Genomic DNA, 24,901 nt, shown 5'->3' with positions numbered 1-24,901 from the left:
GAGGCTGCGGGTGAGCCTCCCTCTCTGTTCTGCCCCCCACAGTCTCCTCCGTGGGCTGCCTGGGTGCCTGGCCCAGGGGCCCCCTGTTGTTGGGGGGGCCCCGTGCCAGGGCACGGTATGTTTCATGGTAAATCTGCCCCTGTGTCAAGACCTGAGCACATTAAAAAACAAAAAACCTGCACGCAGGATGATTGGAATGTTGCACTGCTTAGTGTAACTTGATTAAGCTTAACCCAACTGGCTACTCCTATTTGCATTGCTGCTCAATGCAGGGGTAAAAGATGTAGCTCATTTTCATTTGTTAGGGCTGATTTGTTTGTGTTAAAATTTTTTTCATGGGTGTGTGCAAATTAGACCTATCTGATTTTTTCACAACTACATCACACTTATCCACTGGGTATGCTGAAACTTGCACTCAGTATTTCCCCCAACACATCCTTAAGGCAGAGCAGGCGGAAGGTCCCTTTTCTTACACAAGTGAAATAAATTGTAGGGTGGTTGTGACAACACTATGAATTCTCCCTGAGAGAGTGTGGGAATGTGCAATGGGGATCATAACCTGTGTCTTCCAAGGTTTCCAGAAATATGTTTCTATTAGAAAAAGAGTTTCCCAGTCCTAGAGCTTCATTCTATTATAGATTAAAATTCTTTGTCTACTTGGTGGACTAGTGGTGAGCTCAGTGAAGGTAAATCTTTTTGCTGACTTTCTGAGAACCTGGGAATTCACTTGGAGAATGTGAATTCATGTGTTCCGTTTTCAGATTCTAGAGTGATGGGTGCCCTAGAGATACCTAGGATAGGTAATCAGACTAGTAGGATCAGGAATCAATGGAGGACAATTGGAGCTTCACAAATGAACAGGGCTGGTATAGATTTTCTGAAAACAGAAATTCTCTTTACAGATATGGGGTCCAATTGTTCCCTCCAGTGGTTTCAATGAAGGAGATGTAGTGAGTTGAAAACTCTTCTGTCTCCAAATATTGTCATAAAGAGAGGGTTTGAGCCAACACAGCCTCATTCCTTCCTCTCCCTTGCCCCGCTCCTGACTCATTGGAGCTACCTGCACACAGTGTAAATGTATATGGTGTGGGATGTGGAGGCATGGGTGTGTGAAGAGGGAGGGGGGAGTCACCCTGCATGGTATCAGCCTCTTTCATAGCCACAGGGATATTCCCATGTAATGCTTAAATTCTCTGTTTATATGAAGAATCCTGGCTCTTTCTCAAACTGTCCTAATGGGATTTTTTTTTGTTCAGATACAGGTGAAGCAGATGATTAAGGTTAAGTGCATTTTAGCTTTTCCTCTCCGAACCTTTGTCAACCTACAGTTAAGGGCATAAAAATTTAACCGCTTTAGTCATGTGATCATCAACAGAACTTCTGCTGCCTAGTATCTTCACAGGATGGGACAAATGCTGTTCCACTTACCCAATCTTTGGATACTCGAAGCCCAAAATACAGAGTAACTGGCACAGCTCTGATTCATGGGGCTGGAGTGAGGCCAGGTCTTGGAGAAGCCGTGCACGGAACTCCACAGTTGACCTGCTTTCTCCCTTCCATTGCTGCCAGAGGTAATAGTTTGTAGTAATTCCCAATGATGCATTTACTTTAGCTGGTGAGTTGTTAAGTGGTAGTAGAGAAAGTGAATATGGACAATGTTCCTGACAGTTTTTAAAACCACAACAAACTGTACATCACTGTGATGGCCTTTTCTTCTTTTCCCCCTCTTCCCCTCTCTCTGAGTGCTGCGGTGTTGGTGGACATCATAACCTTCATGGCAGTTCTTGCAGAGTTGTCAAGCAGTGACAGCCTTTCCCTGTGGACCTCCTTGGACAGTATCTCTAATGGCCTGACTGCAGTATAGGCATTAGGTATAGATGGAGTCCCAAACACCCCTGCTAAAAAGATGGAAGTACTAGGTAGCCATGGAACCTGGACACAACCTACGTCACTGATGATTTCCCTGCTGAATAAGCCTCCATGACTTCAGAGCCCAACTGTGCCAAGCAGCTCCCCTATGTTCCAAGCTATGGACTCATTTATGCCCAAATTTGGGTCCAATCGCAGGAACTAATACTTAGTAGAAATCACGTACATTTATTACTAGGATAATATTTTTTTTTCAGTTCAACACAACATGGCATTGTGCAGCATCTCTTCATAGAACATGTCCCAAAACAATATTCATAATTAAATAAATGGTGGGTGAGGAGGAAGGGTCTTAAAATACTGGATCACTTAATTTTCAGGAATGAGAAAGGCAATGTAATATATACTATGTAATATATAGCTATACACTCTATACGAGGGGTGGTCAACCTGTGGCTCCGGAGCCACATGCGGCTCTTCAGAAGTTAATATGCGGCTCCTTGTATAGGCACCGACTCCGGGGCTGAATCTATAGGCACCAACTTTCCAATGTGCTAGGGGGTGCTCACTGCTCAACCCCTGGCTCTGCCACAGGCCCTGCCCTACTCCACCCCTTCCCGCCCCCTCCCCTCAGCCTGCCATGCCCTCGCTCCTCTCCCCTCCCCCCAGAGCCTCTTGCATGTTACGAAACAGCTGATCGGGAGGTGTGGGGAGGGAAGGAAAGGTGCTGATCGGCAGGGCTGCTGGTGGGTGGGAGGAGCTGGGACCAGGGTGGGGGAGTTAATGCGGGGCTGCTGACATATTACTGTGGCTCTTTGGCAATGTATATTGGTAAATTCTGGCTCCTTCTCAGGCTCAGATTGCCCACTCCTGCTCTATACACACATGCAAGTTATGCTGTGCAGAAGGAAATGTATTTATTATTTCTCTTCTAAGATCAGTTCTAAATTTGTAAACGTTGCTCTTCTACTTCAAAAATGGCTCTTGCCTTTTTAAGTAATTTTAAAATTTCTTAAACATTTAATGCATCAGGGGGCTGATCTGAGCCCAGAGATGTCACAGGGAGTCTTTCCATTAACTTCAGTGAGCTTTGAATCGCATTCTGTGTCTTTAATATCCTGTTAATGGGAAGCGCACGCAGCTGGTGAATATGAGCAGCTCTCTTCCTTTTCATGGGCTTCTGATTTGCAGAGTGTATTGTCCGTAAGCAGTAACCTGAGAAGCTTGTGGGGGCCGGTTCAGTCACTTCAATCTCTCATCACCATTTTACACAGGGTGGCTGTTTCAGCTTTGAAAAGGCTATTTGGTGTCAGAACTTCTCCTGAATTATTCAGGCACTTTTCAGAGACTAAACAAAAATTCCTTTACTTCTAAATTATTAACCATAGTGTATTTGTATGTGTGAAGGACAGTGTGATTAGACATGCAGTACAAAGACAATGGATTGCATAAAGCAGATATCTTTTTATTTCTCCTAGTTTTTCAAAAGTAACCTAGATATGCTTGGGGACCATTCTTTCTGAATGTATATTCCTACATATATGAATTTCCTGTGGTTTTAAACTCTTCTGCTTATCAGAAAAAAGTTTTGGTTAAAAAGACAGACCAATCTTGAAATCTATAAGATTCAAAGCAGTTAAGCTTACTGATATGGTTTCAGTGACATGCTGGAATTAATTGATTCCATTTCCTGAAAGTAGACTTTGAGTTTTTGATAAATGAATATAACACTAAGGCAAGGAGGGAAATTTAGTCCTATGATTTCACTGGGTATCCATTCAGATGCCAGGATTTGCTTGCATGGATCCTGGTGCAGGATCTGGGCCCTAAAGGTCAAATTCTGGTTGCCTGTGGAAAGCCTGGATAAAAGGGAGTCATAAGATAAGATGGAATGCTCCCCTAGGAACAGGGCTCGTGGGAGTCCATTGGTAAAATTTTCCACCAAATTAAAGTAGGGTGGAGTGATTTCCATGCCTCCTGAGTTTACCTCTCACTGGATGCCATGAAATTTTTCCCACTAGAGATGACTCTTATCACCATGAATCACAATAAGATTGCCCCAAGCATTAGATATTTTCAGTATCCTTTCCCAAGGTAGGATACCTCAGACCCCTGTGCCAGGCATTCACTCTCCTCCTCATTTAAATTACACAGCCTGAATGCTGTTCTACACTACTCAGTATATTTCTGGCCAAGTGCATCTTATTATAAGTTTCTTTGCCAAGTGGTGATGCCGGTTTCCTTGGTTGTGAGAATATTTTTGTTTTATAGAGAAACAAGTGGATAGATTCCAGAGTTCCTTACTTCTCTTTGCAGGCACATACATCCCCAAGGCATGGAATTTATCACCCACTGAAGGGGAATATCTTTGTGCGAGCCACTTGTTCAAATATTGGCAGCACATCGCTGCCCTAGTCACCCATGCAAATCAGCTGTAGGTGTTTCTGTAGCCCTGAACTGTGTTATTCAATGACACACTGTGTTTCCTGCTCTCCCCACCTAACACATGATCTGTGGCCAGTGGATTCACACTTGTCTCTGATCTACTAACCAGGTCCCTCTGTAGTTCCATGGAGGGACTAGGTGGCTTGGCTTTAGAAGTGTTAAGGCATAAAGTAGGTAGAAGGTCCTTTATAGAAGTGGCCATGTCTGCTTTATTCTGTGATGGCTGCAGATGCACTATTCAGTGGGATTGAAACAAATCTAGAAAATGGCCAGGTTGTGGCTGGTCTTTATGCGGGTGTGTGGAGGGGGAAGATACAAAGAGCCTTCCTGTTCCTCTTTGCATGATCCATGTAAGGGCCAAGCCCAGTTGTAGTCCCTGTGCCCTGAGGAGCAGAGGTACTTTTTCCTCCCTATTTCTCAGGAGTACATAGTGCCCTGAATGGGCCAAAAGGGGCAGAGGCAGGGTCATTGCCCTGCTCAACCAGCAAATTGGCCCAAGGAGCAAGACTTTTCCAAGGGTGTGGTGTGTTGAAGACTGTGTTGGAATCGCAGGCTATCACTTTAAGAGTGGGGGTGGAGGGGGAGAAAGGGGAAGGTTTCCTGGTCCTACTTTCAGGCTAGGAGGTGCTCTGTAGTGAAGTACGTGATGCGGGAGCAGCAGTCAGTCTGGAAAAAGCCAGCCCAGAACAAGGTAGGGTGAGTTGTACCTCTCTGCCTTAGGGAGCAGCCTGCTTTCTTTCTCTCTTTTTGGTTACTGTGTGTTGTTCTGGATTCTAAGGATAAAAGTACTGTAGTTACGTTGCAACTTTCCAGAAAGAGTATTTGATGTGTTTTTTTATGTAACTTCTCTGTTGGTATGCCATGAACATAATAACGGGGGAGTATGCTGTACAGCTGAAGGGGGATAGCAATGGGTGTGCGCCAGGAAGGCTTTCTGTCTTCTTGAGTGTTGGTACTGTCACCTGGAATGCCCCTGGGACAGTGTGCCTCTGCATCACCACCAACACAGGGGCTGCACCTAGCAGGCACGGCTAAGCCCCAAAGTGTGTGTGGAGTTCGGGGGTGGGGGGCAGAAATAAGGATTTTGCATGATTGGGTATGTGGGAAGGTTGGTTCTTCAATATGTCCACTGTGGTATATTGCCACTCGCTGTATCCATGATGAGGTTCATGAATCCACTCTGCTGCTGAGCTGGACCTTTTCAATGTTGGTCTTTCAGGAGGTGCTACTGTGGGAATTGCTTGTTCACTCAGGGCTGTATGTATTTATGCAGATATGTATATGTGTGCAGCCCGTGTGTGGGTGTGTGTGTTCAAGGAGTCTCCCCCTCCAGTCTTGCACAGTCTACATAAGAGACAAGTAAAACTGCAGCCCTCTTTGGGCAGGAGTTCCTCTTGTGCTGTGGTTTAGTTCTGCGTTGTCTCCAGCTCAATCAGCTGTCTGTGATGGATGTGGAGCAGCTCTGTAATAACTGATGAATACTGTATGATGACCTGGTTATTGGAATGCTTACTGTATGAATATTTGGTTTAGTTTAATAAGGAAAACAAGCAGAAGGGAAAAATAACGGCTCAAGGTAAGCCCTTTCTTTGCAGACACTTGAGGGCTGTTAAGAGATGATGCCAGGACAGGAAAAGCCTGCGATCACAGATCAAAAGAACTGTTGCAGGTTTATAAAGAAACTCTTTCAGGAAAGGGGGCAGTTGTTCGGGCAGTCAGACTGACATGGGTACCTGATGGGTGTGTGTGAAAAAGTTAGGCCTGCTAGGTTACCATCAGGGAATAGTGAGCCTTTGAATAAGATAGATATGAATGTAGATTGTTTTAAAAACCTTTTGTCTCTAAAAGCTTTGTTCCTACTGCAAAATAAATAACATGTTTTGTTTTGTTTTAAGAAGGCTGCCTGATCACTGTATACCGCTGCTCACAGACTCCAGAAGGGAAGAATCATAGGTGCCTGAACTCAGTCAGACCTGCAAGGTAAGCATAGTGAATACACAGGGTGCTGTAGCCTAGGGTCTAAGAGTGGGAGAATTGCAGAATTCTGCCCAAGGTTTGATAAAGGCCCATGGCGTGCCATGACATTGTTTGTTAGTAAGACATGCATTCTACACTTGCATGCAAGGCATGACCTCACATGTACGGTTCCTTCAGGTCCAGCTGGGGGCCAGATGGAATCATCCAATGGGCACAGTTGGTGAGACAGTCACATTCAGGGCTTTCATGGGCATGCATTGCATACATAGATAGCATGCCACCAGTAAAGGTACAAGGCCTAAAACCTGAGGGGATTTGCTCAGAAAGACTCACAGACTTTACCAGGAAGGGGACTGAGGTGTAACTAGCCCTGTAACTGTGATGCTATCCTCAATGAATTGTATGGGGTCTTGCTGAGAAGTACTAGGAGAATGTTCGGTCTGCATTCATGTAAATCGTTAATAGATAAGGTACCAGTAGCTGGCGCAGAATAATACATAGCATAGATCCTGGCAGACCTGTTTAGAAAATTGAATTTCCACGCCAGGGAAAACTTTGATATTTTGTCATTCATTTTCATGAAATGAAATGTCCTGAAAAATATTGATGTGGAAACATCGAAGTGAAAACTTGAAAAATGTAATCAAAATTGGCATATTCCCGGGAAAATGTACATTTTGGGAAACAACATTTTCCATCAATAAATACTTTTGCTGGAAAAATTTTTGACCAGTTGTAGTTCCTGGCATCTGTAGGACTAATAAAACTTGTTATTGTGTGCACTGCAAATGACTTCCTTTGTATGCAGGTCTTTAGATCAGGCCTTAGAATAGGGGAGCTTCTATTTCTGTGTGTGAATGGATAAAGCTTGCATGTGTATGATTGTTTTGCTTTGTTTTTTTTCCTCTCATGTTCTGTGGTGGCTACTTTGTTTTTAATTCTCTCTTGTGTGTTGTGGTACTGTTTGAAAACATAGAAAAGAAAGAACTGTGAGAACAGCAAGCACTGTCCTCCAGGAATTCTAAATGCAGGGGAAGGAATTTTTCCATTGTTTCTTCCCTTTCATTGACTGACTAGTCCTGGGGATTGTATTTCAAAATCCAGTGGTCTCTCTACACTTTGGATGGCATGGGGAAGGGAAACCTTCATTTTCAAGGGAGGGGTTTTGACATAATTAGACAATATACAGGGGTCCAGGATTGTATCTATGATGTGGTTGCATATACATACTGTGCAGGAGAAAGGGAATAAGTAGCTTGTCTTTTTGTTGTTGTAATGTACATTCAATATCCTGAAGTTTTCTGAATGATTCTCAGGAAATTGTATGGGCCCTCTGGCAATTTGAGTCACGTATCATAGCACACACTAAGGCCAAGAAATATCCTTCTTGGCCACGCCCATTTCATGTGTCCCAATAGACAAAACTTTAAAAAAAATAAATCCCAAGCAGTTTATAAGAACTGTCCTTTGCTGCTCTGTTTATAAAGATAGATACCGCATCACCAGAAGAGACGGTGGTAAAGGGTTTTTTGCACTTAACCCAAAAGGGGCATTTGGCCTTTTTGGTGATTTTGAGAAAAAGCAGCAGATTGTTTCCTGGCTCAGAGGTGCATTTGGCCTTAGGATAGGCGCATGCAACCCTCATTGCCTTCAGTTTTGGATGTGTTTGCAAATAGTTTCAGGGAGGAGTCACTGCTTTAGGCATTGCAACAGCTTCCATGCTCATAGTGTTGTGCTGGAGGGTGTTGACGGCTGCCATCGGGCATGTCTTTGACTTATAGTCAATCCCAGACCTTGTTGTAGCTGTTGGTTGTGCTAGTTACCCTTCATTCAGGTCAAATGGAAGAAGCAATTAAGCTCCTTTCCTATAGAGAAAGATAGGTGGAGAAAACAGAAGCCACTGTCCAAGGCACTAAGCTCACATGCAATGCCAAGCAGCAGCAAAACTGTAATCAAGGAAACTGCCTGGTGGTGTTTGTTCCTACTGTGTTCCAGGAAACAGGACACCATGTACAGTCTTTGTAAATAAACAGGATTGCCCCAAATAAACACCTGACTCATATAATGAATTTCTCCTCCTAACGGAAATAACCGGACAAGGCCATAGATACTGGCTAACTAGTCAGGCCAAGGATCAACATTGTCTTACTTTACGGTCCCAATTCCCAAGTCAGGAAGTACCTGACACTATTAGTAGCCCAAAGAAACTAATGGGAGCGCTCACAGCGTTCAATGGAATTGAGCCTCCGAAAAGCACAATTCCTCCCTTGCTCCCCCTTGCTCTGGGAGGAGTTGGCAATATGTTGCTTTACTCCTTATGGGTTGTAGCTTACTCCTTTTGTGTGCCTACCCAGCTACTCTAGTCTCTGCCACCTCCTCCGCTCGCACTTGCTCATAATGGGGAAGATATCAAGCGTTCCTGTTCTCCCGCCCCGTGCAACTGCAGCCACAATTTGAGCAGTCTGTATTCAGCTGAGCCAGGTGGGGGCTCACTTTTCTGTGCAGCCAAGTAAAGAGCAAGGGATTGTCTAGCTCAGAGAGTAGACATTGTGAGCAAGCTACCTTTGTTGTTATCAAAGACGGTTGTGCATGTTACCTCTGTTTAAAGCCAGTTCCTGGTAATTTTGACATTGAATTTCCACAGACACCCTCGAAAATATTCCTTTTATTTGTACAAAACCAAGCCATGTACTAAAGTTGGATCCATTTCAAATAACTACAGACAAAACAATGTGGACAGCTAGGTGGCAAATACTCCCAGTTGCCTGTATCACTGTAGCTTCGATCACCCTTCCACCCTTCATCCTTTTTCTCAACACTCACCTCCCCCAGTTAGCCTTCAACTACTGACTTCCACTCCTTTGTCATCTGCCTCTGCCCTCAGGCCTGACTCTGTGTTCTCAAACTGAAGAGGAGATGAAAAGTGCAACTAATTGGGGGGTGGGGGACAGGGGGGACGGGGAGGATGGGAACTAACAAGCATACGCAGCTTTACAAAGTAAAGTACTAGACACTACAGTGCTAATAAGCGATGGCCACATAAACACCACCCTATACCGGAAACCTACTGATCGCTATACTTACCTACATGCCTCCAGCTTTCATCCAGACCAAACCACACGATCCATTGTCTACAGCCAAGCTCTACAATACAACCACATTTGCTCCACCCCTCAGACAGAGACAAATACCTACAAGATCTCTATCAAGCGTTCTTACAACTACAATACCCACCTGCTGAAGTGAAAAAACAGATTGACAGAGCCAGAAGAGTACCCAGAAGTCACCTACTACAGGACAGGCCCAACAAAGAAAATAACAGAACGCCACTAGCCATCACCTTTAGCCCCCAACTAAAACCTCTCCAATGCATCATCAGGGATCTACAACCTATCCTGAAGGACGACCCATCACTCTCACAGATCTTGGGAAACAGGCCAGTCCTTGCTTACAGACAGCCCCCCACCTGAAGCAAATGCTCACCAGCAACCGCACACCACACAACAAAAACACTAACCCAGGTACCTATCCTTGCAACAAAGCCCGTTGCCAACTGTGTCCACATATTTATTCGGGGGACACCATCATAGGGCCTAATCACACCAGCCACACTATCGGAGGCTCTTTCACCTGCACATCTACCAATGTGATATATGCCATCGTGTGCCAGCAATGCCCCTCTGCCATGTACATTGGCCAAACTGCACAGTCTCTACGTAAAAGAATAAAGGGACACAAATCAGATGTCAAGAATTATTACATTCAAAAACCAGTTGGAGAACACTTCAGTCTCTCTGGTCCCTCGATTACAGACCTAAAAGTGGCAATTCTTCAACAAAAAAACTTCAAAAACAGACTCCAATGAGAGACTGCTGAATTGGAATTAATTTGCAAACTGGACACCATTAACTTAGGCTTGAATAAAGACTGGGAGTGGATGGGTCATTACACAAAGTAAAACTATTTCCCCATGTTTATTCCCCCCCTTACTGTTCCTCTCACGTTCTTGTCAACTGCTGGAAATGGCCCACCTTGATTATCACTACAAAAGGTTTGTTTTTTTCTCTCCTGCTGGTAATATCTCACCTTACCTGATCACTCTCGTTACAGTGTGTATGGTAACACCCATTGTTTCATGTTCTCTGTGTATATAAAATCTCCCCACTGAATTTTCCACTGCATGCATCCGATGAAGTGGGCTGTGGCTCACGAAAGCGTATGCTCAGATAAATTTGTTAGTCTCTAAGGTGCCACAAGTACTTCTTTTCTTTTTGCGGATACAGACTAACATGGCTGCTACTCTGAAAAGTAAAGCATGTGATCTTATTCATTGTTACCCTCTCCCTTCCTGCCTAGCACTATTTGCCTCTGACATTGTTCACTGTATTTGATTGTATTTAAGGTCCAATCCTCTGCAGCCCCTTCAACTCCCAAGCATTTCACAGCAGGCACACAACAGCTTGCAGGGTCGAGCCTTTAGATAGTAAACTTTGTGGTGCAATGATCTGTCATACAGTTTTGAAAGCAACTGGGCATCTACATTTGAGTGCTGTGTAAATATTTATTGATAATTATACATGGTTTTCTGTATTTCTTTTAAAGATTTCCATTTCACTTTTAACTTTAATACTATTTTGCACCCATACAATCAATTTGAGTGTCCTGTCCCTTAGGGAAATGGAAAGATTGTGATTCACTTGCTCATGTTGAATAGTACCTTACACCATGAGCAGTCCCACTGAAGTCAGCTCTGGCTCATAGTAAACACAATGGTACAGTTAAGCACTGCTAGTTATAACAATAATAATTGAAAAAACTCCAACTGTATATAGTTATACACTGACTTCTTATGGCACAGATTTTAGAGATGCTCCTCATGAAAGCAGAATAGATGCGCACAGCTTTGATACGTGAAATATAGAAGAAAGAAAAGACTGCTACCAGTGACTGAGCATAATGAATACAAGTTTGGTTTTATTTGAGACAGCAGATCTTTCATATGCCATGGCTAGATACTACCATCCTTAGGGTATGTCTACACTACGAAATTAGGTCGAATTTATAGAAGTTGGTTTTTTAGAAATCGGTTTTATATATTCAAGTGTGTGTGTCCCCACAGAAAATGCTCTAAGTGCATTAAGTACATTAACTCGGCGGAGTGCTTCCACAGTACCGAGGCTAGAGTCGACTTCCTGAGTGTTGCACTGTGGGTAGCTATCCCAGAGTTCCCACAGTCTCCGCTGCCCATTGGAATTCTGGGTTGAGATCCCAATGCCTGATGGGGCTAAAACATTGTCGCGGGTGGTTCTGGGTACATATTGTCAGGCCCCCGTTCCCTCCCTCCCTCCGTGAAAGCAAGGGCAGACAATCGTTTCGCGCCTTTTTTCCTGAGTTACCTGTGCAGACGCCATACCACGGCAAGCATGGAGCCCGCTCAGCTCACTGTCACCGTATGTCTCCTGGGTGCTGGCAGACATGGTACAGCATTGCTACACAGCAGCAGCAACCCATTGCCTTGTGGCAGCAGATGGTGCAATAGGACTGGTAGCCGTCATCGTCATGTCCGAGGTGCTCCTGGTCGCCTGTGTTAGGTCGATCAGGAGTGCCTGGGCAGACATGGGTGCAGGGACTAAATTTGGAGTGACTTGATCAGGTCATTCTCTTTAGTCCTGCAGTCAGTCCTATTGAACCATCTTATGGTGAGCAGGCAGGTGATACGGATTGCTAGCAGTCCTATTGCATCATCTTCTGCCGGGCAGGCAGGAGATGAGGATGGCTAGCAGTCCTATTGTACCATCTTCTGCCGAGCAACCATGAGATGTGGATGGCATGCAGTCCTTCTGCACCTTCTGCTGCCAGCCAAAGATGTAAAAGATAGATGGAGTGGATCAAAACAAGAAATAGACCAGATTTGTTTTGTACTCATTTGCAACCCCCGCCCCCCGCCACCCGTCTAGGGGACTCATTCCTCTAGGTCAGCACTGCAGTCACTCACAGAGAAGGTGCAGCGAGGTAAATCTAGCCATGTATCAATCAGAGGCCAGAGTAACCTCCTTGTTGCAATAAGAACAATAACTTAGGTGCACCATTTCTTATTGGAACCCTCCATGAAGTCCTGCCTGAAATACTCCTTGATGTAAAGCCACCCCCTTTGTTGATTTTAACTCCCTGTAAGCCAACCCTGTAAGCCATGTCGTCAGTCGCCCCTCCCTGCATCAGAGCAACGGCAAACAATCATGCATCTGAGTTGAGAGTGCTGTCCAGAGCAGTCACAATGGAGCACTCTGGGATAGCTCCCGGAGGCCAATACCGTCGAATTGTGTTCACAGTACCCCAAATTCGACCCGGCAAGGCCGATTTCAGCGCTAATCCACTTGTCAGGGGTGGAGTAAGGAAATCAATTTTAAGAGCCCTTTAAGTTGAAATAAAGGGCTTCATCGTGTGGATGGTGCAGGTTTACATCGATTTAACGCTGCTAAATTCGACCTAAAGTCCTAGTGTAGACCAGGGCTTACTCACACTGGATCCTTGTTCCTTCTATCTGAGGTACTTGTATAGATCACCATAGCATCTGCACACCTCACAGTCTTCAACTTGTTATCCTCACAATACCCCTGGGAGGTAAGGAAGTGCTCTCATACTCATTTTACAGATGGGGAATTGAGGCACAGAGAGGCTAAGTGACTTGTCCAAGATCACATAGGAAGTCTGTAGTGGAGCAGGAAATTGAATGCAGGTCTGCCAAGTCCTAGGCCAGTATCCTAACCACTGGACCACAAATCAATGGTTCTAGTTGATAGGTAAGACGCTATATATATATATCTCATGGGTATGGGTATTAGACCATGGTCCTATGTTAAAAAAAATGATGATGTAATTTTTAGAGCTGGTCAAAAACATTTTTTAAATTTAAAAGTAAGGGACAAATTTTTCACAAAACAATTTTACTATCTGTTCTAATGGGTTTTATTAATGTTGAGAAATTAACACTTTAAGGGCCGGGCTGGAAACCCTTACTCCCACTGACTAGTACCCCATACCAGAAGTGACCCCACAGGAGTCAGTTGTGGAGTGAGGGGCTGGCAATGTGGCCCCAAGGCAGTTTGTTGGTCCTCACTGAATGTTGTCTACTTACGTTTTCTATATGTAACAATGTGAAATATTTTGATTTAAAAACATTTGTAAAGTAAAAAGTGAACTTTTAGCTCTTAAAGTCCTTGGCTGCCTTTTTAGCAATAGCACTTTTTGGATGCCACAGTTTATACAGCAAAGTTTCCTGGAAGGCACAATTATTCTGTCCTTCAAGCAGGTCAGAATTCATGTGTAACTGCTGACCTGTTTTATACCTGGTCTATAGTATAAAATCAGAAAGACAGTGGTACAAATTGTGAGCTGACCTATGTCATTAATCTAATTGGGGTTGCACGGGATGTAAGCAAATAAGAAACTTAAGTTGATATATTGTGTACAACTCATGTGGAGCAACAGGATGCACAAACAAGGCCATATTCTGCTTTCAGTTATGTCAGGCAACTCTCCTGAAGTCAATGAGTGCAACTGAGAGCAGAACTTAATATGCTGTATCTGGCTTCCTTTATCCATTTCCATCTGCCTTCTGAAAAATACTGTGTTAGCACTTAGGAATTCCTCTTTAAGATTTTAAAATGTCACCTTTGACTTCTGTATTTCAAATAATTGTTTGGAACATGAACATATGTAAACTAGGGGTCCATTCCTTCAAACTCACATTTGGATAACTTGAGTAGTCCCCTGAAAAGTTACCCAAGTGCGTGTTTGCAGAATCAGGCCTTAGGTAGGCAGTAAAGCCATGTGTCAGCAAGGTACTTAACACATGCCTGACGTTAAGCATATGTGTAGTCCCACTGAAGTAAAAATTCTGACATTTCACAATTCAGGTTCAGGGCACTACTCATTTGCTTACAGTTAGGCATGCGCGTGTGAGTACCGGCTTAAACAGGGCCTAAAACCCTATAACTAAGGGAGGCATGAGGTACAGTCAGGGTCTCTGGAAAACCAGTGGTGCACGGAAATGGAAGTTCTTACATTTTTAACGTCTTTTCATATTTGTTGTTGTCTGCATTTCTTAGAAGACACTGCTGCTTGCCTTCTCTCCGCCAGCAGAACCATATATTTAGTATGTCACCACTGTCCCCCATAGGGTTGCCAGGCATCCAGTTTTTGACCGGATTGCCCAGTCGAAAAGGGACCCTGGCAGCTCTGTTCAACACTGCTGACTGGGCCGCTAAAACGTCAGTTGGTGGTGCGTGGCTCCTGGAAGCAGCCGGCATATCCAGCTCCTAGGCAGAGGGGTGGCCATGGGAGCTCTGAATGCTGCCGCTGGGAACTACGGCCCATGGGAGCTACTGTGGTGGCACCTGTGGACAGGGGCAGCGTGCAGAGCCCCCTGGCTGCCCCTCCGCCTAGGAGCCGGACATGCTGTCCGATTCCGGGAGCCAACTGAGGTAAGCACCACCCAGCCGCAGCATGCACCCTCTTCCACACCCCAACCCTCTGCCCCACACTGGAGCCCCCTCTCACACCATGAACCCCTAATTTCTGCCCCCACCTTGGAGCCTGCACCCTCAGCTGGAGACCTCCCTCCTGCATACCAATTCCCTGCCCCAACCCAGCGAAAGTGAGTGAGGGTGGGGGAGAGTGAGCGATGGAGGGAGGTGGGATGGAATGAGCAAGAGGTGGGGCCTCAGAGAAGGGGCAGGGCCTCGGGGAAGTGCAAGGCAGGGGACGGGGCAAGGATGTTTGGTTTCGTTTGATTAGAAAATTGGCAACCCTAGTCCACCAGCCTACTTTTACCAAAAAATGGAGTCAAATCTTGTTTATTTCCCCCCCTTTTTTTCTGACAAAACTCCAGGAAACTGACTACAAGATTGACAAGCTTAGAATGAATTAACAAAATTTCGTAAATTAGGGGGGAAATGTTTACAAAGCCAATTTGGCTGTGAAATATCCATCCAGCTTTAATAATGAAGATAATATATAAGCTAATTGCCCAATTCTCGGAGTTACACACATGTGTGGCCCTAGTTCAGGAAAGCTCTTATTCACATGCTTAATTTTCAATATATGCTCAAGTTCCATTGCCTTCAATGGGGAACTGAAGCATGTGCTTAAGTGCTATCCTGCATAGGGATACTCTTCCTGAATCTTGGCCCGGGCAGGGCAGAATAAGGCTCTTGAGCACTCAATTCAATTAGTGTGGGCTCCATGGATATACCTTCTTTGTATCACTCTAAATATTATACTCTATTGTTGCTCTTGGAGGTGAAATTTGTCCATCTCTCAGAAAAAAAACAGCAGAATTCACAAGTGGCTGCACAGTCTTTCTGACTGCTGGATCTTATACAGATCTTACACACTGGTATTTGAAATTTACACATTTTTCACATTTAGACTCATTCTTTATCTCCCTCCAAAGACCTTCCCAGTATGTTCTCTGTATGGCAGTCATGTTGGTAGAAATATGGGAGGGCAAATCTTGACAAGATGACACACAATGCATTCCAAATACAGTTTAGAAATCCTTTGTAACCCTTAACTTGTATGCTCACACCTCACATAGACATTGCAAAGCTGCAAACACAAAACCTGATTCTCTTCTTGCTCACACAAGTATCAATGAAGAGTAACTCCTGAAGTCAAGGAAGTTATATTGGGTTGAGAAGAGAATTAGGCCCAAAGTCTACTAATAAGAAAAAGGAAATATAAATAAGGAGGATGAATCATTGGAATTTAAAACAAAAGGGATACATTTTACTTTGTCACATGTGTATAGCCCTAATTAATTAATTAATGCAGTGAAGTTGGATGCAAAATTTGGTCTTCTCTGTTTTGGAACATAGTTGGGTTAAAGTGCCACTGTCTGGTTAAAATTCATATAGCTAATACAAAAAAATTCCTGACATGTCTTACTAACGCTGTAGTTTATTAAAATGGAAAGATGATTTTTAAAATCTAGTTTTCCGTCCTTATAACAATTTGTTTACATTTGCTCTTTATTCAGCTAGGACAATCAAAATAGACTAGTCAGTTTTATTTTCTGGATCTTTTGCCCTAACACAATGATCCACAGTTTGGGTGCAAACAATGTATATAGACACAAAAAATTCACAATCAAATATTATTGTGAATTGTCTTATAGATTCATAGATTCATAGGTATTTAGGTCAGAAGGGACCATTATGATCATCTAGTCTGACCTCCTGCACAACGCAGGCCACAGAATTTCACGTCTTCTTACAACCTCAAATTTTGCATCTACATTAAACAGACTTTGACATCATGTGACATCATGGTATTCAGCTAAAAGCTATCAGCGTTATACTTTGTGGAAAGTTTATAGATGCTGTTATTTTCTCTCTCTCTCACACACACACACCTCCTTTTTTTCTTATATTGCTGTGCACTGTATTTATGCAAAATCTAACCTTAAAATCTCAGACTTTTTCCCTGACCTGGTTTGGTAGGGTGGAGATAATACTGGAAGATTCAGGTCTGTAACTTTATGGGTATGCTTGAGTTGGACTAAGTTTCTCTTAATCTTCATGTTGTTGTTGAAAAAGGTTCTCGGATTTTCTTTAGATTGCCTCAAACTTCTTACCATATGTGTTTGCTGTTGGGATATAGGGGAAATTGGTGGTCTTGAGCCATTGACCAAAAATGGAGGGGAGCCACTTGTTTGTTGCTGTGATGTTCCCAAACATGAAATCTTTTTAACTATGGAGTCTCTCCAGGCAGCTTGTCTCAGCCTGGGCAAAGGGGAAAGTTGTGGTGTTTCAATCATTAGTAGATTAGGACTTTCCTTTTCTGAATACAACCATGTTGGGGTTGGAATGGTCTCATCCATTGCTTTGAGAAGGTCTTTAAATCTTGTGTCCTGATGAGGTGTAGGACTATGGTCTACAACTCTATTTTCTGTTAGAGACCGTGGTGTTACTCTGCTTGTACATGACATTGCAGATCTTTGAGCCTGGTGGTTTGCAGAATGTGTTAGGTTATTTACTAATGTAGGAGGTGGTTTCTCAGGAAGATATGATTTCCTCACTTCAGCTAAGTTTTTATAATCATCCAAATTCTCCTGCAGATCCAAAAGTGGCTGATTCATTGGCTCACCTGAATTATTTTTATTTGGTGATTTCGGAGGTTCAAGATGAACCCATTCTCTATCTGCAAACTTGGAAACTAAATGGAATATAGAATGGATAAGATCAGTTCACGCTGAAATGGTAGCGTCAAAAAAAGTAACAACTTATTACTGAAAGTACCTCCCCTTGGGACTGTGAATTTTGCTGACTGTTAGTAGAGTTTTTGCAATATTATAAATAATAAAAAAAACTTGATATAATGCCATAAGTTTACACGTACGCTTTCAAAAGTAACTAGTGATTTTAATTGCCAACTTTAGATGCTTTAAAGTATCCTGATTTTCAGAGGAGAGCTGATCAACACTCCGAAAATCAGACCCCTTTTAAAATGCTGGCATTCAAGACTGAAGCACCCACAATCGTTAGTCACTTGTTGAAAAATTACACCTGTGTGTAACCATAATTGCTTATAAGTGGTGTAAGGTTCAGTAGCAGTGATGACCACAGCATAGCTCACATCCAAATGAGGAGGAAGCTATTGATGCTAAGATGAAACAGAAAGTGGACAGCTGGGCAAAAGGTTGCCTACCTTTTTGTTATTTCTGTAGAGCTATTACTGGGGCTATTACTCAGCATTTATTAAAGACAGTATGAATCTAAAAATATTTAGGTGCACAATGATTGGGTCAGAATCAATCAACATTTATTGAGAGGTCAAATTCAGAGTTAGGGTCCAATTATCCATGGCTCTGCACCTTGCACTTGTTATTTACATCATTGCAAAGAAAGTGTAAACTGCCACCTTTCTGATTTGGTGCAGGGCAATGAAGAATGTAAGTGCGTGCAACCATGTTGAAGTTACCTAAGTTGTGACTCTTATACCAGACCTAGATTCAGCCTCAAAGTCTAAAGTCACTTTCTCTTTTTCTCTCCCAAAATAATCAGTGTTTGGAATTTCTTGACCTTGGAGGTTCCTCACAATCCTCCTTACTAGGACTCATGAGGAAAACAGTGGAAATGACTTGGAGAATAACATGTAATAGACAGTTACTTATAGTCAGTATATCCAGAGTAACAATTGGGTTGATGCTTAGTTATGGCTATTCTTTCTTACGTGTACAAAGTTTTCAAATTGATCACCAAAACTTGGGATCAGGAAAGAATTTCTCCAAGAGTGTAATGCCAAGGCCCTTGGACATATTGAATGATTTTTTTTGAGCATTGATTATCATCTATTGGGCATATCTCTTGGTGCAGAGGAGGGTGGATATGGGTGGACCTTGTTCTTTCCCATCACACTCCTCTCTGTTTCAAAATGGTGTTCTACCTCTGTCTTCAGTGAATGCAAGATCAGTCCCTAAATCTCCTTCACATTGACTTAGTTAGGGAGGCGCACACTTCCAAGTCTTTAAAAATCTGTTCTGGGGTAACAAACAGAATGTGCATTTAGTGTAATGCTGGAGATAGTTCTATGAGGGGAAAACTGTGGGAAGCTAGAGAACTGGAGCTGAGCTAAATTTTTTGAACTCTCTCCTCCCACTCAAAAAAAATGGGGAAAATTTCTAAAAAAAAAATCATAAAATGTTTTCACTTTTTACTGACTTGCGCTAAAGGAACGTTTTCAGATTAATAAGCCATTAATAGATTTTAGTACAGTACCTTCTGGTAAATTTTCTTGGTTATCTAAAGTAATTGCAATTTCATCTTCTTGAATGGCATCTGGAATTGCTGGGGTTAATGCAGAAGGAAATGTCTTATTGTCATAGTTGTTGAGGTTTTCTGTTGTGACCAGTTCAGCCTTTTGGGAAATCTGAATATCTGCATCTTGATTCAGGTTTCTAGGTTTGCCATCACATTTTTCTATTACATTTTCCCTCTGAAAACATAACAGTCATAATTCATCTTGTCTTAAATTGAAAAGAAGCTTGAACGTACAAGGAAATGAAACACAACAAGCTCAGGCACGTGCAGATGAAACTGTGCATCTTCCTTCCCCACCAGTCCAGCAGAAATCCCCTCCCGCCTCCTCCCCACAATATAGTACAGAATGAGCCAGCAGAGAACTTGTTCATTGGTCTCCCTCTAATCCCCAAGATCCACATGGTTTGTGAGCTGGCAAGCGCTGCTTCCTGACAGAACAATTAGGGAGAGGTCTGCAAAGAGACCCTATTAGATTTACTCTCTCTTAGCCCCCTCCTGCTATTTTACCTGCAGAAGGAGGTGATCAGAACCTGGAGCAATAATTCATGTTGTCCATTCCCTCTTTGTATCTTATTTACATTCTTGGCTTTAACAACCTCATGTGGTAATGAGTTCCATAGTCTAATTGTGTGTTGTGTGAACAGTATTTCCTTTGATCAGTTTTGAATTTTCCACCTTTCAAATTAATTGAATACCTCCTTGTTCTTGTGTTATGAGATAGGGAGAACAGATGGTCCAGATCTGCATTCTGTAAATTCTTCATTATTTTGTATACTTTTATCACATCCTGACTTGTTTGTCTCCTTTCTAAGGTAAATAATCACAGTCTTTTCAATCTCTTTGTATATGAGAGTTTTTTCATGCCCCCAATTAACCCTCTTCCTGTTCTACAGAAGAATTTGTCGTCTACTCAGAAGCAGAGCAATCTATAAATGCAGTGATCTTGCCTCAATGATCCACTTAAAGTGTGGTTAGTCCTGTTCTTAATTCTAATGATTTTAGTTTGAAAATAATTTATTCACAATATTTTAAGTGAGAAAAAAAATTCTCTCACTTTTAAACTTTAACTTCTCCTACACTTAGGGGGTGTCTCACCTGAATGAAAACAAATTCAAAAAATTTTGTTTCTTTCGAAGTTTTTCACCAAGCAAGCACCACCCCCGCCTTTTTAGGACCAGATCTGCTAGTAAAATGCTTCAAATTGCAGAGGCGCCTGCCCATAGGACAATAATATACTTTATTTTTTAAGTAAAAAACAAATGTTTTATTTTAACCTTTTTTCCTCTATTTTTCTTAGCTGACTCCACTAGTTGAGTGCAGCTACATGATAAGCAGCAGTAGGTGGGAACCTGGAATTTCCTACTCCCTCCTTCAAAAGGAAGATCCAAACCCAGGTGAAGCTGGGAAGCCAGCATAGGGATGTGGGATACTCAGGCCAGGTTACTGGGGTGGGGGTGTAAGGAGAGATACTAGGGGTTGTTGTTGGAAGGGGAGAAGAAAAGGAAATGAGAGAGGATGCGCTGAAAAGAACATTGGGTCTAGGAATGGGAGCAGCTGAATGTGGAGTAAGAACGAAAACAGACCAGGGAAGGGAAATTGTTCAGTGTGTGCATTTGGGGTGGGGTGGGGTGGGGAAAGAGACAAGGCAGCTGTGGACAGGCAGGGGAGGAGGCAAGCTGGGCTGGAGATAGCTTAGTTGAAAGGATTTGTTTTAACTCTCTTCCTCCTTGTAGCTGCCCATCTGGCTCCACAGTGCCTCTTCCCTGATCAACTTCCCTGCTGGCATCCCACTGTTGTATGCAGTATTGTAACCATGTTGGTCCCAGGCTATTAGAGAGACAAGCTGGGTAAGGTCACATCTTTTATTGCACCAACTTCTGTTGGAGGGAGAGAGAGACAGGCTTCCAAGTTCATACAGAGCTTAAAGAAGAGCTGTGTGTAGCTCGAAAGCTTCTCTCTCTCACCAACAGAAGCTGGTCCAATAAAAGATGTGACCTCTCCCATCTCTAACATCCCACCGAACAGTTTCCCTGCCTCATTCTGGCTGAGCATCTGCTCTCTGCTTAGTTGCTCCTCCACTCAGCACCTTCCCTGCCTGGCCCCACTGCGTTCAGCAACCTTCTTCCTTTTTCAAAGCAAGGACCCCCACAATTACTGTCCTGCTTCTCAGCAGCCTCCTGAACTTGGGGAGTTTTGAGTAGGGATTAGAAATACACTGTAGGGAAATCAGGACCTGTCAGTCTGAGTAATGGGGAGAAAGGGAATCCTGCTGCCCTGACAACGGTGCTTTAGCTCTTGAACATCTAAAGTTCCCACCTTCAAATGTGATGGCGTGAACTGGTTCACTTGTTTCTCAGCATTGTGACTCTGCCCCCTACCCTTCCGCTGTTGGAACATCCAGCTAGCAGAGGGCTCTCTAAATCCCGAGGGTCAGAAAACGGAACTACAGCCTGAGGTTTGAGGGGACTGGACTTGGGAGAGAGCTGGAGGCTGCCTGGGAGCTGGCTGCAGAGGGAAGGCCAGGCAGCAGGCATCCTGAAGGCTATGAGTCAGACACACGCCCTGTTGCTGGCAGGGGACTAGAAGTATCTTTAGCAGAAAGATACCGAGCTGGGTGCTGCAGGCAGGAAAATAACATAGAGAGCCCCACCAGTGAGACTTTGACCTTATTACCACTGTGTGTCTAGCCTTCCCTTAGGGGGTTTGAATTAGCAACTGTTGGTCTATCTTATGTTGTAACTAGGGCTGTCAAACGATTAAAAAATTAATCACGATTAATCACATGATTTAAAAAATTAAGCATGATTAATCGCACTGTTAAACAAGAATAGAATACCATTTATTTAAATATTTTTGGATGTTTTCTACATTTTCAAATATATTGATTTCAGTTACAACACAGAATACAAAGTGTACAGTGCTCACTTTATATTTATTTTTTATTACAAGTATATGCACTGTAAAAAAACAAAAGAAATACTGTTTTTCAATTCACCTAATACAAGTACTGTAGTGCAATCTCTTTATCATGAAAGTTGAATTTACAAATGTAGAATTATGTACAAAAAAACTGCATTCAAAAATAAAACAAAGTCCACTCAGTCCTACTTCTTGTGGTTGATTCAGCCAACCACTCAGACAAACAAGTTTGTTTATATTTGCAGGAGATAATGCTGCCCACTTTTTGTTTACAATGGCACCTTTCAGGTGAAAACAGGCACTGCTGTAGCTGGTGTTGCAAGATATTTACCTGCCAGAGGTGCTAAAGATTCATATGTCCCTTCATGCTTCAACCACCATTCCAGAGGACATGCGTCCATGCTGATGACAGGTTCTGCTCGATAACAGTCCAAAGCAGTGTGGACCGACACATGTTCATTTTCATTATCTGAGTCATTATCTGATTTTCTTTTTTGGTGGTTTGGGTTCTGTAGTTTCCATATCAGAGTGTTGGTCTTTTAAGACTTCTGAAAGCATGCTCCACACCTCATCCCTCTCAGTTTTTGGAAGGCCTTCAGATTCTTAAACCTTGAGTCAAATGCTGTAGCTATCTTTAGAAATCTCACATTGGTACCTTCTTTGGGTTTTGTGAAATCTGCGGTGAAAGTGTTCTTAAAATGAACATGTGCTGGGTCATCATCTGCGACTGCTATAACATGAAATATATGGCAGAATGCAGGTAAAACAGACCAGGGGACATGCAATTCCTCCCCATCCCCCAAGGAGTTCAGTCACAAATTTAATTAATGCATTATCTTTTTAATGAGCATCATCAGCATGGAAGCATGTCCTCTGGAATGATGGCTGAAGCATGAAGAGGTATATGAATGTTTAGCATATCTGGCATGTAAATACCTTGCGATGCTGGCTACAAAAGTGCCATGCAAATGCCTGTTCTCACTTTCTGGTGACATTGTATATAAGAAGAGGGCAGAATTATCTTCTTTAAATGTAAACAAACTTGTTTGTCTTAGCGATTGGCTGAACAAGAAGTAGGACTGAGTGGACTTGTAGGCTCTGAAGTTTTACATTGTTTTGTTTTTGAGTGCAGTTATGTAATAAAAAAATCTACATTTGTAAGTTGCACTTTCACGACAAAGAGATTGTACTACAGTACTTGTATGAGGTGAATTGAAAAACACTTTTTCTTTTGTTTATCATTTTCTCAGTGCAAATATATGTAATCAAAAATAATATATACCTTGATCTCAACCACAGAATATAATATATATGAAAATGTAGAAAAACATCCAAAATATTCAATACATTTCAATTGGTATACTATTGTTTAACAGTGCAATTAAAACTGCGATTCATCGTGATTAATTTTTTTGAGTTAATTGCTTGAGTTAACTGCGATTAATTGATAGCCCTAGTTGTAACATTGTAAAAACACGTCTTTAATCTTATGTTCCATGAAAAATGTTGGGTATAATTTGTGGGAAAAACAGCTCTCTCAAAGCTTGAATACATTTTGTGAGTTAGCAAAATGCTTGGAAAAGTTTGAAGCTTACCAAACTTCAAACTCTTAGGTTAGTCCATGCCTAGTACGCATTTGCAATGCCCAAATCACAATTAAATAAATTGTCTTTAGAGTATATATAAAAACAAAATAAAATATGTTTAATTTGACAACATTGTTAAAACCACACTATATCAACTGGGAATATGAGATGTCATAAGTGTTTTAGGCAAAGCAATCAAATAGTCTCCCAGGATTTACACACTGCTTGTTAAGAAAACAAATTTTCATCTTACATTTTGCAAGCTGTCACCTTATATACAGTACATCAGAAAACTTGCCATGACTGGTTTTACTGCCAGACCCCTTAAGAGCTAATTGGTTAAGCACCTGGGCAGGAAGCTTTTTGGCAGAAACACTGTTTTCGACAAGAGCTAGCTATAAAGTTCTGGATGGCAAATTATAATCATTAAGGCTCTCTTCTACAAAAGAACACACATAATGCAAATACATTGCTTGGAGAAATTACCGTGCATGAAAGGGCAGTCCATGTGTTATATTTATCCAATGGCTTATGGCTCAAATTTGAACATGGAAAGAATCTTTTAAGGGTCAAACTTTCAACAGGCTTCTGTAATTGCACCTACAAAAATTGGAATCGCATCTATTTGCATTCACAAAAACCCTTATCTTCATGTAGAAATGCCAGTTTGACTGTAAAACCAGCATTTGCAAACACAGCTACTCATTCGACTTAAGTAAATACAGTTTGTTGTACATGCAAAAGAATGCACTTGCAATTTTTGCAGTTGCAAATTAGAAAGCTTGTTGAAAATTTGTCCTTAAGAGTTTACATTTTTCTTTGATTTTGTGTGGAAACACTTTTGATTAATCTATTGATTGGAGCAGGTTGAATATTACAAAAATAATGTTTGTGAATATTTGTTTGAATTCCAAGCAGTTATTTGGTTTGACCATGTTACTACCTTTTTATTATATGCCATTCATGAACATTGTTGCCAGTGTTTATGTTAATATTTGAGGAATCTTTTGGTTCTTTTTGGCCAGAATTTTCTGAAAGGAGTTAGGCACCCAAGTATCATTGAATTTCAGTGAGGAGTTGGGTGCTTAATTCCCTTTGGCTCCTTTTGAAAATCTCAGCCTCTAGGGCCTGATCCAAAATCAATGAAAATTTGTCCTCAAAGGGCTTTGGATCAGGCCACATTTACTATTTTTTCTTTGCTATACATTGGTTACTCTCTTGGTTTTAAAATGTTTTAGGCTCTGGTTCTGCAAACACTACTTTGTGTGCTTTCATTTTTATGCG

At 42.3% G+C, this 24,901-nt stretch overlaps 1 protein-coding gene across 1 annotated transcript in view; it reads right to left on the bottom strand.

Annotated features, from left to right (window-relative positions):
- Nucleotides 1-13,492: 13,492 nt before the first annotated feature.
- LOC141984487 (serine/threonine-protein kinase MARK1-like) overlaps nt 13,493-24,901 on the bottom strand; it is a 41,134-nt gene continuing 29,725 nt past the window's right edge. The window contains exons 8-10 of the mRNA XM_074947563.1: nt 19,071-19,287; nt 16,928-17,508; nt 13,493-13,642 (exon numbers count right to left, since the gene is read on the bottom strand). Coding sequence (XP_074803664.1) covers nt 13,493-13,642; nt 16,928-17,508; nt 19,071-19,287 — 948 coding nt within the window. The remainder of the gene's footprint in view (nt 13,643-16,927; nt 17,509-19,070; nt 19,288-24,901) is intronic.

This window comes from Natator depressus, chromosome 3, assembly GCF_965152275.1.
Source record: "Natator depressus isolate rNatDep1 chromosome 3, rNatDep2.hap1, whole genome shotgun sequence".
Classification (NCBI taxonomy): Eukaryota; Metazoa; Chordata; order Testudines; family Cheloniidae; genus Natator; species Natator depressus.
The sequence above is the reverse complement of the archived record's forward strand: the minus strand, read 5'-3'. Positions and strand labels throughout refer to the sequence as shown.